The sequence below is a fragment of the Alosa pseudoharengus genome, unplaced genomic scaffold (assembly GCF_046254945.1).
Source record: "Alosa pseudoharengus isolate Yale_2024_CS ecotype anadromous, Long Island Sound unplaced genomic scaffold, YU_APseudo_1.1 YU_APseudo_1.1_scf_17, whole genome shotgun sequence".
NCBI classification, from domain to species: domain Eukaryota; kingdom Metazoa; phylum Chordata; class Actinopteri; order Clupeiformes; family Clupeidae; genus Alosa; species Alosa pseudoharengus.
The window spans coordinates 22,442,965-22,460,970 of NW_027468640.1; the positions used below are offsets into that span (position 1 = coordinate 22,442,965).

General features: G+C 39.2%; 1 protein-coding gene across 1 annotated transcript in view; it reads left to right on the forward strand.

Moving 5' to 3' along the window:
- The window catches only part of ccdc180 (coiled-coil domain containing 180), a 60,558-nt gene that overhangs the window by 22,502 nt on the left and 20,050 nt on the right, over positions 1–18,006 (forward strand). The window contains exons 10-15 of the mRNA XM_076288360.1: positions 4,174–4,253; positions 4,353–4,441; positions 5,982–6,101; positions 6,578–6,751; positions 17,228–17,343; positions 17,442–17,568. Of these exons, the coding sequence (XP_076144475.1) occupies positions 4,174–4,253; positions 4,353–4,441; positions 5,982–6,101; positions 6,578–6,751; positions 17,228–17,343; positions 17,442–17,568 (706 nt within the window). The remainder of the gene's footprint in view (positions 1–4,173; positions 4,254–4,352; positions 4,442–5,981; positions 6,102–6,577; positions 6,752–17,227; positions 17,344–17,441; positions 17,569–18,006) is intronic.

The following is an 18,006-nucleotide window of genomic DNA, read 5'->3' on the forward strand; positions in this document are numbered from 1 at the left end:
TATCATCTTTATGTAACATGCTGTTGGTGCATGTTGACATTGTATACTTTCTCTAACAAGAGTGAAAATACAGTTTGCAGTACAGCTACTATTTATTGGCTTAATGTTGGTCCCTCCTCTGTCTCTTGGTGCCCTACGCACAGTGTGTGATGCGTGTGGTGGTGGTGATAACTGATCAGGCTACCTTTTTAAAATTTTCGCCTACAAGCTCCTTACGTTCCATCTTCAGCTAACTCCATAGACAATAAAATAAACGATCTTGCTGCTTCAGGTTTTGCGGCCTCCGTTACATGACATCAGCCCCCCACAAAGGAAATAGGTAAACACAATGCGTTAATTGCGTTATTATTTCGTAATGCATTATGTATTTGTGTTATGTACTTGTGTTAGGTACTTTTTACTTTGCTTTACTGGCTAACTCCCTCCTCTTTCAGTCTATGCTCCCTGCTCTGGCTCCGTTCGTTCTTCTAATTCCTTGTGTTTTCTGGTAGACGCTCCGTTCGTTTCCATGGTCTCTCGCGCTGGTTTCACTGCAAACTGCGTGCAGCCGACGTAGCATTACGGCGCAGTGGTCATGGGAAATGTAGGAAGTACTGCCGGGGGATATATGACCGAAAACAGAGCCTTGTGTAATGCCTCATGCATCACCGGCCAAACTGGCTAGTAAGTTTTTATTAACACCCGCCAAAATGAATTTTAACCCGCATTTGGCGGGTTGGCGGGTGTTAATTTAGAACCCTGCACCTCCGTAACAACATCAGCTGATAAAAACGCGTCACACTACTCCACCGTGTGACCTTCTGATGAAGACGGAAGTATATGTCGAAACATGTCAAGATAAAGAAAAAACATCTACCAATATATGTGTATGTGAAAAGAAAAACCAAACTTATGGATTCTGGACTTCCTAACCAACAGACCTCAGTCTGTTAGGTTAGATAATCGCACCTCCTCAACCATCGAACACCAGTGTACCACAGGGATGTGTGGTGAGCCCTCTCCTCTACTCCCTCTTTACCTACGACTGCACACCAGTACATGGCTCTAACACCATTGTCAAGTTTGCAGATGACACTACGGTGATTGGGCTCATCAGCAAAAACAATGAGACGGCCTACAGGGAGGAGGTCCAGCACCTAACATCGTGGTGCACTGATAACAACCTGGCTCTCAACACCAAGAAGACCAAAGAGCTCATTGTGGACTTCAGGAAGTCTAAAGCTAGCACACACACACACCCGTTCTCATTAACAGGACTGAGGTGGAGCATGTCACCAGCTTCAAGTTTCTGGGTGTCCACATCTCTGAGGACCTCTCTTGGACCCTCAACACTTCTACCCTGATCAAAAAGGCTCACCAGCGTCTCTTCTTTCTGAGGTCCATCTGTCTCCTCAGATCCTGGTGAACGTCTACCGCTGCAACATCGAGAGCATCCTCACCAACTGTGTCACAGTTTGGTATGGCAACTGCTCTGCCCACGACCGGAAAGCACTGCAGAGGGTGGTGAAAACTGCCCAACACATCACCAGTTCCTCACTCCCCTCCATCGAGGCCATCCAGGGCAAGCGATGCTTGCGTAAGGCGCGCATCATCAAAGACTGTTCTCACCCCAACCACAGACTGTTCACCCAACTCCCCTCTGGGAGGCGTTACAGGTCTCTCCGCATCCGAACCAGCAGGTTCAGAGAAAGCTTCTCTCCTGCGGCTGTCACCCTACTGAACTCTAGCTCTGCATCCCGGTGACATCCAACAAACTAAGCCCCCATCACCCCCTGCCCCGCCTGATGCCTCCTTGCCTGTGCCTGTTGAGGTGTCCACGACCATGGCAACCTTGACAGGGACAACAAGGAGGCGGACATCCCCTAGCCCCCCCCACAACTATCCCACCCATCTATCCCATCCATCTATTTATTTACAAATGTACATACTGTAATTACACTTATACTGTACATAGCCATTATTCTACTGCTTTTCATCCTGCACATACACTTGTTATTAATACTATTGTAATGTTACTGTTTCTGCACTACAATGGTACTGTTACCACACTGCACATAGTTGTACATACTGTACATATCTGTCTATATGGTTCATGCTAAATATCCATATTTATTCAGTTTTTCTGTAATATATTCTGTTAATACACTGCATATATCTATATTGTTCTTACTACTACTATAATGATACCGCCAATACATTGCACATACCTGTACATGTTGTTCATACATTGTTCATATTACAGTACATAGCCATATTTATTCTGCTCTTATAAGGTAACTGCTAATACACTGCACATATTTATATTTAATTTACATTTATGCTACTCTAAACCACCTTCTGCAAAACAACTGTATACTACTGTCTACACTGCACTATATTTCTTGTTCTGTCTATGCACCACCTGCCTATACTGTGTATATCACATTGCACTTTTCTGCTTTTTTGCACTTCTGGTTAGACGCAAACTGCATTTCGTTGTCTCTGTATTTGTTCTCTGCACAATGACAATAAAGTTAAATCTAATCTAATTTGATCTAAAAAATTATATGCCTCTGCTTTACCTCTTTACGGTCTTTACGGTCCCCTCAGGTGTCACCAATGACCATGGTTAAGGTCCAAGAGGGTGAGAAAAAACTTCTCTCATGTCCAGTCTTTAACATGATGGTCTTGCCATGTGCCTGTGTTTTCTTTTTTGACTCATGCTCGTAAATGTCTTTAATTTTTGCTTTGTCAATGTATCATGGAATTTGTGCTTAGGTGTATCTGACTCCAGCCTCTATGTCATGATCTTTGCCTGTAGTATGAGCCTGAATCAGATCATCCCTAACCTCGTGTTGCTTTGCCTGCTGTAGATATGCAAATGAACTCATGTTCCTCTGAAAATGGATTGATCCAATTTCAGTTTCTGTCTCATCAGATCTAACTGTGTAGAATTTTTAAAACTGTTGTAAATGTATGTACTTGTAGATCAAGTCTTGGAAAATAGTTATTATTTCTTTTCAATGGAAATTATTTTAACATCAGATGAAAGACAATTTTAAGTATGATAATAATAATAATAATAATAATAATAATAATATTAATAATTGTACATAATGATAACAATGTGTAAAGTATGAATATTTTCACCAACCAGTTCATCTACATCTCATTCCCACATTCTTACTAGTCAAAAGTACAACTGAAATGTATAATGTAGATCATTTTAGCACCCTGTGATGCATTTACCATAATTTCCCAACTATTAGCTGCAGCTTATACATTGATTTTGCAAAATTTCTTCAGCTATGAGGTTAATACACGGGGGCAGTTAATATGGTATATGGTTTTGTTTCTTTTAACTTGCATAAAACACTGTCCTGTGGCTTATACACAATATGGTTAATACACAGGAAATTACTGTATGTATTTCATGTGCCCTGGACATTATAAAATTATAATATTTTTGTTAAGCTGGGTACATGTGGTGATGTGAACAATTTTCATATGGTATTCCTTGAATGTAAAGGTAATATATGATTGGTAATCATGATGTTTTGATCTCTTGGAATATCTCTTATGGGTAGTTTCATTAAAATACTAATTTACTGAATTTTGGGGTGTGTCCGAATAGTACATTTACAAATAGTAAATAGCATAGCAATGCAGACCTATGTAATCATTTGTATTTCAAGTCTCTGCTGGGAGGTAGAAAGGTATAAATACATTGATTAATGAGGTAGTGGGCATTTCAATTAGTGCTGCAACACGCTGTGTCTCTGAAAACATAGATTTGCTCATTATTACACATAGATCTTGAATTTTATCAACCAAAATGAAGAGCAAAATCACATAATGATTCAAAATATGTATGCCAACATTAAACACCACATATGCATCAGTAATAATGAGGTTTGGATTATTTTCTGGGCTCTTATGAGAGGTTTAACAAAAAAAAATTCCTTTTTTCAAATCAGAGGTCAACTTTGAAGGCCTGTACAGCCACAAAGCTACAAGATCCAACTTGCTATCATACCATTTTATATTCCAAAGATATGTAGCTTTCAGAAAAATATAGTGAGAATTTGCCCCCCCAAGTGGTAGTGACACGCCCCTTTTTGGGCCTGTGGCTCATGGACTAGTACACCACATGAAATGTTTTACTGAAACATCTTTCATTGCCGTGTTTTGCAGAACTTTGACACCACCAAATTGCTCCAAGTCCTTGATAACGGCGTGGTATTCCAATTTATCTGCAGTAAATGATAAAATAGGTCTGAACCTTACCCTAACATTACCATAGCATACAAATATTGTGAGGTTTTGTTATTTATTTATTTGATATTGCCTTATAACTAAATGTTCCTCCACAGATTGCATGCATATTGACACAATTAAGAAATTGCAGAGCTACTATGAAAACATCTGGCAGAACTGCCTAGCAGAGGTGGAGCACTTCAAGGTATTTTTTTTATTGTTTTGCATTTTTGGTGTGCTTTTGGTTAAGTTGTTAGCTCATGCTCCACCACATTAGAGAGAGAATAAGAGTGGCCAATGGGAAAAAGGGTTTTCCGAAGCCCATGAACGGTAGGTTATTCCCACATGAAGTGACCTGAATTATGATGTTTTCAATTTGTGAAAAATGTTTTTCCCATGCGCAGAAAACGCACCGTAGGTCATTTAGAGACCGTGAAAAGAGTCAAGAAAGTGACGTCAAATGCGTCAAAATGCATCATACCGGATGTTCTTTGGCAAACTGTAACCTTTTCAATACATGTCTTTTTTTCAGCAGTGGTACTTTACGAGAGTTTCTTGCAAATAGTTTGGCTTAACATAGGCATCATCTAATTGTTGTAAAAGTACTCACAGGTAAATGAAGATCTTCTTTGATCTCTCTGGAGCTGATCATTGGATGTTTCTTTGCCATTCTTGTTATTCTATGATCTATGTGGATGGTAGTATTCCTTTTTCTACCACGTCTTTCGAGTTTTCTTTACCATTTCAAAGCATCATTTTAGCTAAGCAGCCAATTATTTTCTGCACTTCTTTGTATGTTTTCCCCTGTCCAATCAACTTTTTTGATCAAAGTTTTTTTTCCTTCAGTGCAATGTCTAGACCAACCCATTTTACTCACTGAGCAAGGGCTAAAACAAGCAGGTACAACATCTGCTGCCTTCCGTCCTTAAATAAGGGCCATTATTGGCACCCCATTTCTTCACAGACTGAATGACCTCCCTAATTAAACTCCACACTGCTATTAATTTTAATACACCCCTCTCATTAAATGAGTCAATTACCCCCAATCAGCAGCATGCATGTCATGTCTGTTAAGTCTGTTGGTTGGCCATTGCTCTGCTGCACCTAGTCATGAATTTGTTCCCATGTTGTATCATCATTTCTGCCAAAATCAGTACTTAACATATTAGTGATGTTAGACTGCTATTGTTTTGCACATAGCTGTACAGTATGTGCTTACTTCTGGAATCTCATTTCCGGAATGATGCATTTTGATGTGTTTGACGTCACTTCCTGGACTCGTCTGATGGTTTCTAAATTACTTAACCCCTACTGCATTCTTGAAACACGCTTCAGAGCCTTGGTATCAACCGGAACATCACTACACATTTCCACCCAATCACGTTCGAAAAACCCATCCTCTTCAGCAAAAAAAAAACATTTTAAAAATCGCCTAAGGCCTTTTCTGTGGTCAAAAGAAGCCCAATTGGATGGGCACCCGCCCAATCTGGCAACACTGGCCTTTGTTACATTTGTAAACAATGGAATGTTTGCACCAAAATAGACAAAACCCACCATAAACAATTTAAAAAATTTGGTTGGAACCATTGATTTTTATTTTTGTTGATTTATAAATAGAAAAGCACTTTTAGCTAGTAAGCCCTATTCAAAACATTGGTACTTTACACTCAGCTTCGTTGAATTTAGTTTTTTCAATTTAGTTTGATGATTGTGTGGATAAAGGATTTTTGTTACTCTATGAACAGGATGAAGTACTCACTTATGGGTTGCCTGCAGAAGAAATTCAAGATGTTGTTGACACAGAACTACTATCTTTGATTGGAAAATGCCAGAAACAAGTAGAGGATCATCTGGAAATCTTGGATGTAAGTGCAACAAACTGGCTGCCAAATAGGTATGGTCAGAGTAATGGTGAGATTCTCAGGATGTTTATTCGGATGCATGTCCAGTTCTTCCTCCGGTTGAGCCAAGCATCTCTGTTGACGGACACAGAAATGTAATCATCACTATTGACAACAACACACTGAAAGGTTTCATTTGCTAGCAGTTGAGACATGGCTACATCCATGTTAGTCTTTATCAGTAGGGACTGGGGAACAGGGAGAAAACATGAGTGAGAAGGGACATAATGCACACGAGGCAAACATAGAGTGAGAGAAGGTTAACATGACAAGGGACCACCATTGATGTAACGTAAATATATCTTGAATTGAGAGTCATGGCATAATTTGTTTTATTGTAGTGCTAATTTTATTCTTAGCATTGATAAATATAGGTATGCTGTTATTAGAATATGTACTTTACATTTTTAATGTCTGTCTCTCCACCCCACTGTATCTAGAGAGCGTTTGAATATTTGGCAAAGAAAGCTGCTGGCCAGAGTAAATTGCTTTTCAAGTTCATGCAAGCAGCGTCTCATCTTTGGGAGGTGCACACTGTGGGGCTTCAGCAAAGAGAGCAGCAGCTGCAAGAGCAGGTGGAACAACTGCATCATGTCCACAAGCAGGAACAAATGGTGAGAAGGCCTCTTTGATCCCTCACAGACATAACAGGGAGTGGTCAATGAAAGGAAAATATAAAAATAGATAAAGACATAATCCAGAATAAAAACAACCTAGGGTCTATTTATGGATGATAACAAGTTCAAACTTTTGTTTGGGAGCAGAAATATGTTAATCAGAGGAGTTTTGAGCTAGACCTTTTTTTTGGCAACAAAATGGCTTATAGTAAAAACGCAAGGGGCATGAATGGCACCATTTCAAAACAAATCACTATTTTCAAACCACTGATCAGGCTCAAAATAGCATTACACTTTGATGGTAGTGTGGAGAGGAAAGCTTCTAAAAAAGACTGTTAATCAAGTCGATTAGTGAATGTGGTGCAAAATAGTCTATTAGGGGTGTGCATATAAAAATGTCACGATATTTCTCATCAAAGTAAAAAATCTGACAGATTTTTACCTTGATGAGAAATATTGTTACATTTTTGTATCGCCAGATCTCGTGGCACAAGATCTCGTCACACCCCTATTCTCCACGATACAGATTTTTACCATGACGAGAAATATTGTTACATTTTTGTATCGCCAAAAATGAGTTTTCAGGATTTGAAGACAGGCACTGAGGGGGCAAGCCTTACATGAATGGGGAGTTCGTTTCAGAGTTTGGGACCAATGACTGCAAAGGCACGATCCCCCCTACTCTTTAATCTTGAGGAAGGGGTGGCTAACAATAGTGGTTGATCAGATGACCTCGTTGATCTCATGTGTGTGTGTAGGAGATCTGCTATGTAGGGAGGAGCCAGTCCTTAAATTTAAAAACAAATAACAGAATTTTAAAATGTATCCTAAAGCGCACAGGAAGCCAATGAAGAGCCTTAAGAACTGGAGTGATGCAGATCAGTCTGGCTTCATGCGATGGAGAAAATATCCTGACTCTGCCAAATTGCTTCGCATTTGCTCGGCATATCCATCTTTCCGTTGGAGAACTTTTGGGAAGGGGTGAAAATACTGGTTAGCAGATTGGATAAACTATCTGTCTATCACCACCTATGTTGGTGATAGATGGGCCAAATCAACCAATCAGATCAACAAAGCGTATGACGTACTAACAGAGCGTCGACGAAAATACAAGCACAAGCTAGGCTACCCTTAACCTAAACCCGCCTCAAAATCTAACACTGATTGGCCGTTCGTTTGGCGAATTTCCAAATTTTCCAAATTTCCAAATTTTCTCCATCGCAAGAAGCCACACTGATCTGCAAGTGGAAAAATGGAGCTCACAAGATCAGGATGGTCTCACGAGGCAGGCAGAGCTAGTGAGCAGAGCGTGAGTGAGCAGATGGAATTTTGTTGGAGCGCGGATCGCTTATTAAATTCGAGGCCGGAGCGGCCGCTCCAATATCGCCCCGATACCGCGCACACCACGAGTCTAAGGCATGCCCGAATCCACCCAGACTTCCTGTCTTCATAATGTAACCAAGACCGTTGCATTTCCAAACAACGATATTGGCCATAGTAATGTAACGGAATAGGGTTAGCCAGAGATTGGTTCGAACGCCACTTTTATTGGCTAGCATTCAGAAACAGGGGTAGGAATGCAGCTCACGAAAGCAGTACACACTAGGCAAGTCAAACACATACACACACTACACATACAGGGGTGGACCCAGCCCCCCACACAAAAAGGATCACACACGAGGAAGACCTAAAAGGGTAACACGCTACACTAAATCACGGACATTAAAACAGTAAATAAAGGCATTAACACACACAAACAACTCCCAGAGTTCTCCCCCGTATCCCAAAATGCATTGTCCCAGAGTCCGTAGCACATAGTCCAGCGTGCCGACGTTACAGTAAGTATAAGTAAGTAAATATTTTAGAAAGGAAACTGAAAGTCATAGGGCTTACAAGCGTACTATTCCTACACAACAACTAGATACTAACAATGTAGAGCAAGAACAACTATGTAGTGACACTGTTCCAGTGAGATGTATTTTGGAATTTAAGAAGACACATTTCGCGGAAACATGAGTGTGCTACGGAGAGCAAAGAAAAACGTGAGCAATTTGAATAGCCTATGCTTTAAGTAAGGCTGAAGTAAAACTTGGATGCTAAACCTGTATTATTTAGGCAATTAATCCCACTGAACCCTTTAGTTTTAGGCTTATAGGCCTATGTATTGACATTACCAAGCTTGTTCGTTGTTGCATTAGGCTCTTTTACAATACATGTTCTATGAGTGACATTGCCGTTGTTCGTAGTTCTTTGGGATTTAAGTTTTCTAAGGTGACAATTCGGTTTGTAGATTATTTCTCCCTCTTTTAAATTGGAGCGAGCATGGAGCGATTTCACTGGAGCGGGAGGATTTTTGAAGTGGAGCGGAGCGGCCTGACGTGAATTTGAGCGGAGGAGCGGCCGTGTGATATTCGCACCGCTCAGCTCCGCTCACTAGCTCTGCAGCCAGGGTAGTCTAGCAACTCTCCGTTGGCTGGCGAGCTGGAAAAATTTAACTTTGATCAGGCCAATCACATTGTGTATAGAGCCGGTGGGCGGGCTTAACATAATGATGGCAGAGTTGTGATAGTTCCACATGAATTCCCTGCTACTTGAAAACAAAGAAACAAACAGCGCGACTCAAATAAAGCTTTTTTTAAGTTGGTAAAAGTTTGATCAACTAGCTAACTAACTAGCTCTGCTGGTGGGAAAACACATGGGACTCACTACTGATGAACAGCGCGACATGAATTAAGTTTTTTTAAGTTGGCAAAAGTTTGATCAACTAGCTACCCAACTAGCTGGTCGGAAAACGCATGGGACTCATGAGTTGTAGTGCTATCCTATTGTGTGCAGAGGGAATTTGAAAGACGGCCATTTATCCCGCCCCTCGGATTGAGCACTGCGAATGGTGAGTTCCCAGACCCTACATCTTGCTGTGGGTCTGGCTCATCAGGCTGACAACAACCCATAGTCTAACTTTATCATGATTGCTCAAGCATTCTAGCACTGAAATGTTACGTGAAATGTCCCGTGAAACTGCATTAGCTCGAACAAAGGACACGCAGAAAAAGATATAAGTAGCCGGTGGACGGGAGCTATACATCTTTGAAGTTAAGGGAACTGGTGGTGTGCCTGTGGTCACTGTAAACCAATGGCCACAGAACAAGAAAGCATGTGTTACCAGGAGTGGGACCACACCAGGAGTTTACACCATGGCCTGGACGTATGGAAGAATATTAGACTCGAAAGTTTTGTATGTGTGTATCACGTTTTGAAATTGTACAAATTATTTGTAACTGTAAAAATGATCTGTACAAGTAATTGTCAAATTACAAATATGACCTACACTTACAAATCTATTCTACAGGTACGGATTGGTTTTACAGCTACAAATCATCGTACAGTTAAAACTATTTCACCATTACAAACATATTCTACAATTACAAATCAATATTCTACGCACAAAAAGTTGTCCTACAGTTACAAATCTTTTCTGCAAGTGCACAGACTTTTGCACCACCTTAGAGATGAGAAGTGTCTCTTATGTATTGTGTGTGTGTGCATCAAGATTTGTAACTGTAAAACTAATTTGTGATTTAACAAAAAAATAACACGAATGATTTTAAGTATTACTCATATGTCCTTCACTTACAAATATATTCCACAGGTACTAAACCTTCCACAGTTGCTTGTCTTTGAATTACAAAGCTATTCTGCCATTACGAATCTCTGCCGCTGCACAAGTATTTTCTACAAGTATACGGATACTTTTGAGACTGTTCTGGCACTTCCTGTTGAATAGCCAATGGCGATGCTCAGGTTTGGCTTTGATCCCTCTGATGCGGCTCAGCGTTGAAAGTAATTAATGAGTATTTAATTAACATGTAATATTGTAGGTCTATCTGAGTAATTTATATAACTTTCCACCTCACTTGACTCCGTAACCGTAGCCTGCACAATACATTCGCGGTTCGTTGCCATGTCAATATCAAACAAAATCACAGATTTCCCTCCATTTCAGTCAACGAGAACACTTTAATTGTTATTGTTGATGTGTGCGCTTGTTATAGGCTAGATAGGGAAAATGTCAAAAAGGAAACGTCAGCGACCACAGCTTGCGAGCGCGAACACAAGCGGGCTGAAATGGGAGAGTTTCCATCCGAGGACTGATTCTGAAAACGCGAAATGAACTGCCCGTTATATATATCGCACACTGCAACGAGTTAGTAGGCTATTGCTGTGTTAACCCTATTCCACTTGCATGTGAGAAATCTTTCTCACATATGAGAAAGACAAACCTGCGCTCACGTTTAAGGGCAATTCCGCGCAAAACTGTCACATCCATAACGGCAACACAATGGCATGGTATTTAGTTGGCGTTATGGATATATGACAGTTGCCTTTAAATGATGACAGCCTCAATTCTTGCATGAAACTTCACCTCACTGAATATGAGCCAGCCAGACTCCAAGGCCATCACCAAATCTAATCTCTGGTAGGCCTAATTTTCAATTTCGCCAATGACATGTCAACGAAAATTGAGTGTTGAACTATGATGTTAGGCTACTTTGCATACCAAAGGACACTGGGAAAATAGGGGGTGGTGTTTAGCCTACAAGCCTAAGGCCTATACTTCTGTCATTCCACTTTACATTTCAAGTTACTTGCACATTCCTTTTAAAACTAGTAGAAAATGTATTAAAAAAAACTGTTGAATGAAAGTAACTGTAGGCCTACGTTACAAGTCACTGTCGTATTATGCAACCGCATAAGTCATCAATCATGCTTTCTATATATCATTCTTATCAATCTATCTCAATCTATATATTGAAGAGTTTTGAAACACTTATAATCACAAGCAAGAAACTGCCTCAAAAAGCCCCTACAAGATGCTTGGCATTCTGACCTTTTGACAATTGAAACTATCTCAGCAACAGAGACATGAAACTGCCCCAACTGGTCCCTGACAAGTCCATAAAACTACAGTGTATTCTCCAAGCACTTTGGGATACCTGGAGCCATAGTGCTCAATGTCCCAAAATATGGCTGCACTAAGCCATTCTAAGCTGTTACGTCATTCGAAATGTTATGTAGGCCTATAGGCTAAAACCAGTCCTGGTAGGGAGACATGCATTTATCCCCTGCCCCCTCCTCCTCCTTCTAACCTCTATGGATGAGACCTTCTCAGCAGCAAGCACACTCTCCTGTACAGAATATACGGCCCCCACTCTCCACACACTAACATATGATTGACTTGATGTGCAAATGAGCGATAGAAAACCGCAAATGAAAGCTACGATATCCCCCCCTGTGAGCGCTCATATCGTGCACATCAGGATCCGCCACCATAGTTATTTCTGAATCCTTTGCACTGCACTCTTAAAATTAATTCCAAACTATATGTTATTCCTGTCCAAGTAGCCTACAGATAGCCTACAAGTTAGGCCTATGCCGTAGTTTGATAGTTTATATACTGAATGGATAAATATGCCCGCAGGAGTTAGCCTACAATAACAAGGCTACCATTAACGAACATCTTGATGTCATCAAGGCCTAGTCTGCTCAATACCAGGTGTATAAACATTTATTTACCTTCACATTTCTTGATATGTATGTTGCAAAACAACGCTGATATGCGTGTAAGTTTGAAATGCCATCAGTCATTGCTGATGATTCTGATAGTTTCGGTTAACTCCATGGAGCAAATTAAATTCTTTAGGCTATTGAACCCATAGATCGAACCACATCAAAGGGATCAGAGGATCCATCACAATATCACATGATCCAAGTCAGACGACAAATGAGAGCATGTTCAGTGATGTTCATCCCTTTTCCTTTCTCATACTAGATAAGAGAACTGCATTCCATGCAAAATAACGTTGCGGGTGTAACCTTAACGGTGAACTTGAGGCTGCTGAAGTTTTTATAAGATATAAATAATTTTACCCATGCCGCAAGTCATTACAATTACTCAAAGTCACCTCTGCCATACACACTATTTACCAATACCCAATGTATTATGCATGGGGAGCATACTAATGAGGAGGGTGGGACATGTCTCATGTCATGTTAGATCACATCCTGAGGGTCTAAGCTTTCAGAAAATATATGATTTATATAGTTGAATCAATTAATTGCATTGAATTGCATAGCAAGTGCAATTCAGCTAGCATATTTGATATATTTCATGCTTATGCATGCTTTTTAAACATATATGCTGTGTTTATATTAGTAGTATACATTTAAAACAGTATATAATGGTTAATATGATTAATTCATAAACTTTGTGCGTGGGGCACAAAGCGTGGGGCCCCTTATAATAAAGTTGGTTAAGCTTAATTAATGTATTAGTAATATATAACTATCAGTATGGGGGACCCTTATAATAAAGTTGGTTAAGCTTAATTAGTAATATATAAACAGACGATGAAGGGACTGAGACCGAAACTGTCTTATCACATTTATTCCTTTAGGAAAAGTTAAAACAAAACATGCCTTCAGGCACTGGCGTACATAAAACAGCATCTGCACAAGCAAAATAAAACACTAAGTTGAATGGGCTTTATTACATGCATCATTCATATACCATCACTGTCAGCCCTACTAGCAAGGGAGACATGCAACATGGAATGTTCAGGTGCACAGAACGACAGCTAATTCATATTCTAAGAGATTCACTAAACATTCACAGACGTAGACCATACGGAGATAATACATAAACATAATACATTCATTACCTGCTAGACTGAATTGCACTTTCCATGCACACTAAACTAAACTACACTGAATGCATGGAAAGTTGCTAGCGGAGTATACAGCTAGTTACGTACGACTCTCGTGGTCATAATGAAAACATTAATAAACTTTCACTAAGTTGCTAGAATTGCACCCAAATCCTAAAAATACATATAAAGTAATATGTGATATGTTGAAGTTTTCAACTTAAACAACATTTTACAGTTACAAAATTAAAACAAGGTGTGGAGTGCTTTATACAGTCAACCTACCCAATGCAAAGCATACCGCCTCTGATCGGGTACGGCAACAACACAAGGACAAAACGTAGCAGAAGTGCAGTACACCGTTTCTCCAAAGGGGGCTCCAAAACACCAATCTCAATAAAGCTGCTTAATTACGGCGAAAATCACATACAAACACTAAACTACATTTCTAACTCTGTTACACCCACCTCCCCTGAATTTCGCCAAATTCGAGCAGCAACCAAACAGTACTTCCAAAGACAAAAAGTACACTACTGTCAAACACTAGACAGAGGGTCACCAATTAAAGGACAGCCAACCACAAAGGTATCCAATAAGGATGAAGTGGAAGAAGAGGTGCGCAAACTCTCCAACCAACCACTGGCAGTAGGGTTCCTTATACACCCCACAAGACCCATTTAGACTGTGTACTAAAGCCACTAGGAAAAAAGAAGAAAACAAAACAAAAACAAAAATTCTCCATAAAGCTAATCAGAAAAGCTTGGACCACATAACCATGTTACCAAACGTGTGTATGACCTCAACTCTAACTATGTCTAATCATGAATAACCTGAAACACTGGCTTGCAGATAGCCTGCATAGACGGATGTGTGTGAACAATATCTTGCCTTGGCATAGTTTGAATCAGTCTGTCAACTAGCTTGAGAATGCGACCAAATCTAGACGTCACCTGTGCGGATGTACTAGGATTTTCAGACTGTGAGACATAAGCTACTGTGTCAACATTGTTCATGTTATTAGCTTTGTCTTTCTGTGTATATTACTAAGGGGCCCCACGCTTATAGCTATATATTACTAATATATTAATTATTGTTTATTGTAAAGGTCCTATGAGGAGTGGTTCATATTGGGATTTGCAGAAGCACAGTTTACTAACAATTAGTTCAATAATAATATGTCATTAGCTTTTATATTTACATATAGTTTGTAAATAAACATTTTACATTTAAAAGATGTAAGAAATAACTGTTAATTAGTGCCAAAAAGACATTTAGTTAACTATTAGCAAATATTAATACAATATTAGTTAATAGATTGTTTTATATTTGTTAAAACATTAACATACAGATTTTATGCAAACAACTAATATTTAATTAATGATGGAAAAAACTATTAACTTGTGCCAAATAGATATTTTAGTAACATTTAACAAATATTAACAAAGGGTTAGGTAATGACTATTTTGCTATTTATTATGGCACCTTATTATAAAGTGTTACCGAAAATACATGTCATCTCATCTCAACTATGGGCGCAGCCATGTTTGTCGTAAGGTTGTATGGCCACCTCAGGGTACCCTCAAGAACTCTTAGGTAAAGGGGGCATTCCTGCGTGAAATGCCGCAAGAAAGCTGGGTAATTTACATTTTCCAACTCAGCCGGAAAGCTCCATTATTACATTTCTGAGTGGATTGGAAGACTTGCATCTCACTGTGTTCGGCTACGAGTGGTAATAACTTTTTGCATAGTGCATTACAATATGTACAGTACCCTCCAGAATTATTGGCACCTCTGCTAAAGTTGACTAAAAAGTGGAATATAAAATCATCTTTTGGATATTGATCTTAATGCCTTAAATAAAAAAATGAGGAAATATCCAACCTTTAAGGACACCAATTTTCTTTGTGAATGAATAATGTATCATAAATAAATAAATGTTCTTCCTTAAAATACAGGGTTCATAAGTATTGGCACCCCTATGTTAAATTCCGGCAGGCAGATTTTTATTTTTAAAGTCCAGTTATTTCATGGATCTAGGATACTTTACATCCCTTGGCCTTTGGAATTAAAATAGCCCCACATCATCACATACCCTTCACCATACCAAGACAGGGTGCTTGCTCTTTTTCCAAATTAAAATTCCAGACTTTTTCCAGACTTTTTTAAAACTGGATTTTTTTTTCTCAAGACCTTAACTTTATGTACTTGTATACTTGTGTGCCTACTTCCTACTTCATTGGTTGAGATTGTACCAACTGTGTTTATTAGAAATTTAATTTTTATAGGCTAGAATTCAATTAACAAATGCATTATTCACAGTAAATTATGCTTTTACTGATGAAAATGTTTCAAAACATGAAAATCACAAGTACATGAATTTCACATCAAACAAGTGTCACAAAAACTATCGGTAACACTTTACTTGACGGGTGAGTTCATAACACATTCATAGCAGCTGTCATAAACTGCACATAAAGCATTCATGACTGTTTCATGAGACATGACTCAACATTCATACCAAACCTTTCATGAATGTGGAAGACAGAACGACGAAAACTTGTCAAAATAGTCCATCAATCGCAAAGCAGCATTGCCGTTTTTGTAAATATTTCATGAATATCTTATGAAGTCTACATTGCATGTCACTTTACTATACAAGTTGTGAAGTATTTGTAATCACTGAGTTTAACACTGGGAGGCAAACTAGCCTACATTCGACTTGTATTTGTGTAACCTGGAATGGTTGGACATTCCCAGTAGCAAAAGATGAGAAATTATCTGCAAAGGTTACATCATAAAACAAATACATTTTTATGAAACAAAAATTATTTACTTGACCATGTTCTGTCTTTTTGGCACTGGACTAGCCCATTGACTCAGATGTGACATGGTCAGGTAAGAGGTTTGGAACAAAAACGGCAATGCTGCTTTGCGATTGATGGACTTTTATTTTGACGAGTTGTCGTCGTTCTGTCTTCCACATTCATGAAAGGTTTGGTATGAATGTTGAGTCATGTCTCATGAAACAGTCATGAATGCTTTATGTGAAGTTTATGACAGCTGCTATGAATGTGTTAAGAACTCACCCGTCAAGTAAAGTGTTACCAAACTATCTATAAAAAAACATGAATGGATGGATGAATGTATGTAGAATTCAGTCTCACTCACATCTAATTTTTTCTGTCCTTGACATGACTGAACTTATCTTTATGTTATCTCATTTTAACTTCTGAACAAGCTGTATCACAACACTCACAAAAGTGCATACATTTGACCTAGCGCACTTGGTTAGAACAAAAAACTGCACAGTATGGCAAATACTCTAATTTTTAATTTAATTTAACTTCAAATCCAGCCATAAATTCAAAAACACGCAACGACCCATTTCTGTTGACCACTAGGCTAGCTATGTGTCAATAGACCTCAGCAGTGACGAAAAGGTGCCAGACTAGGCTAAGCAAGCGTTGATTGGATATCATTCCATTAGGCTAATACAGTACGTGTATAGTATAGTTAGTTTTATAGCCTAGCCTACCTTCCTATTTCTCATTTCACAATGCCTTTGAGCATACTGTAAGATTCTACCATACATTTTTTCCATACTTTATTAAGACTTTCACACAAAATTCAAGACTTTTCAAGGTCTGGAAAACAGTGTTTCAAAATTCCATACTTATTAAGACTTTCAAGACTTGCGCAAGCACCCTGCAAGAGATTGGCATGGTTGGCATGGCATGAATGACATGATATGAATAATTTCTATTTCCAGAAAAAAGACACTCAGCTAGACATCATGATGGACAGACTTAGACAAGAAAGTTCAGAGGAGGCCTTGAAAGCCACCCTTGACAAAATTAATGGCTTTTTGGGAGAAATAAAACAAGGGTAAGTACCTAAATTTAGATGTCAATGCACCCTTAGTGTTATGCACATAGAGGTGTAGCAATTACTTATTCTTTGCTTGCCTCATGTCTATACTGTAGGTATATGACTCTTCGTCAAGAAGAAGTTGATACAGTGGAATGTTATCCTACCATGGTCCAAGAAGAACTGCAAATCTATAGCATGGCTCTCAGCAGATTCTTCAGTGTCAACGAAGTTGATTGTCAGGTATAAAATACATCAAAACAACATTTTTTTCTTTTTTCTGAAAACCGTGTTGCGGTATACTTAAAGGTGCTCTAAGCGATGCCACACATTTTTTAGGTTAAAACATTTTATGTCACTTACTGCAAACATCACCTTACCAAACGCTAGCTGTCTGTGTCCTGAACACTGTAAAAAAATGCAATCTCTGTGGACAGCCCAGGCTCCAAAAATAGCAACAAAAACAACCTGGGCAAACCTATCCCATAAAAACATAACAAACTGTTCCAGCAAATCACAGACATGATGCGCGTTTAGGAGAGTTTCAATTGCACGGGAGCAGCACGGGAGGGAGGGGGATGAAGTAGCGAGCTAGCTCTCTGTTTTGTTTGAAAGTCAACAGAAGTGATGTTACCCAGTATCGCTTAGAGCACCTTTAAGGGCAGGGATGAAAGTAGCTTT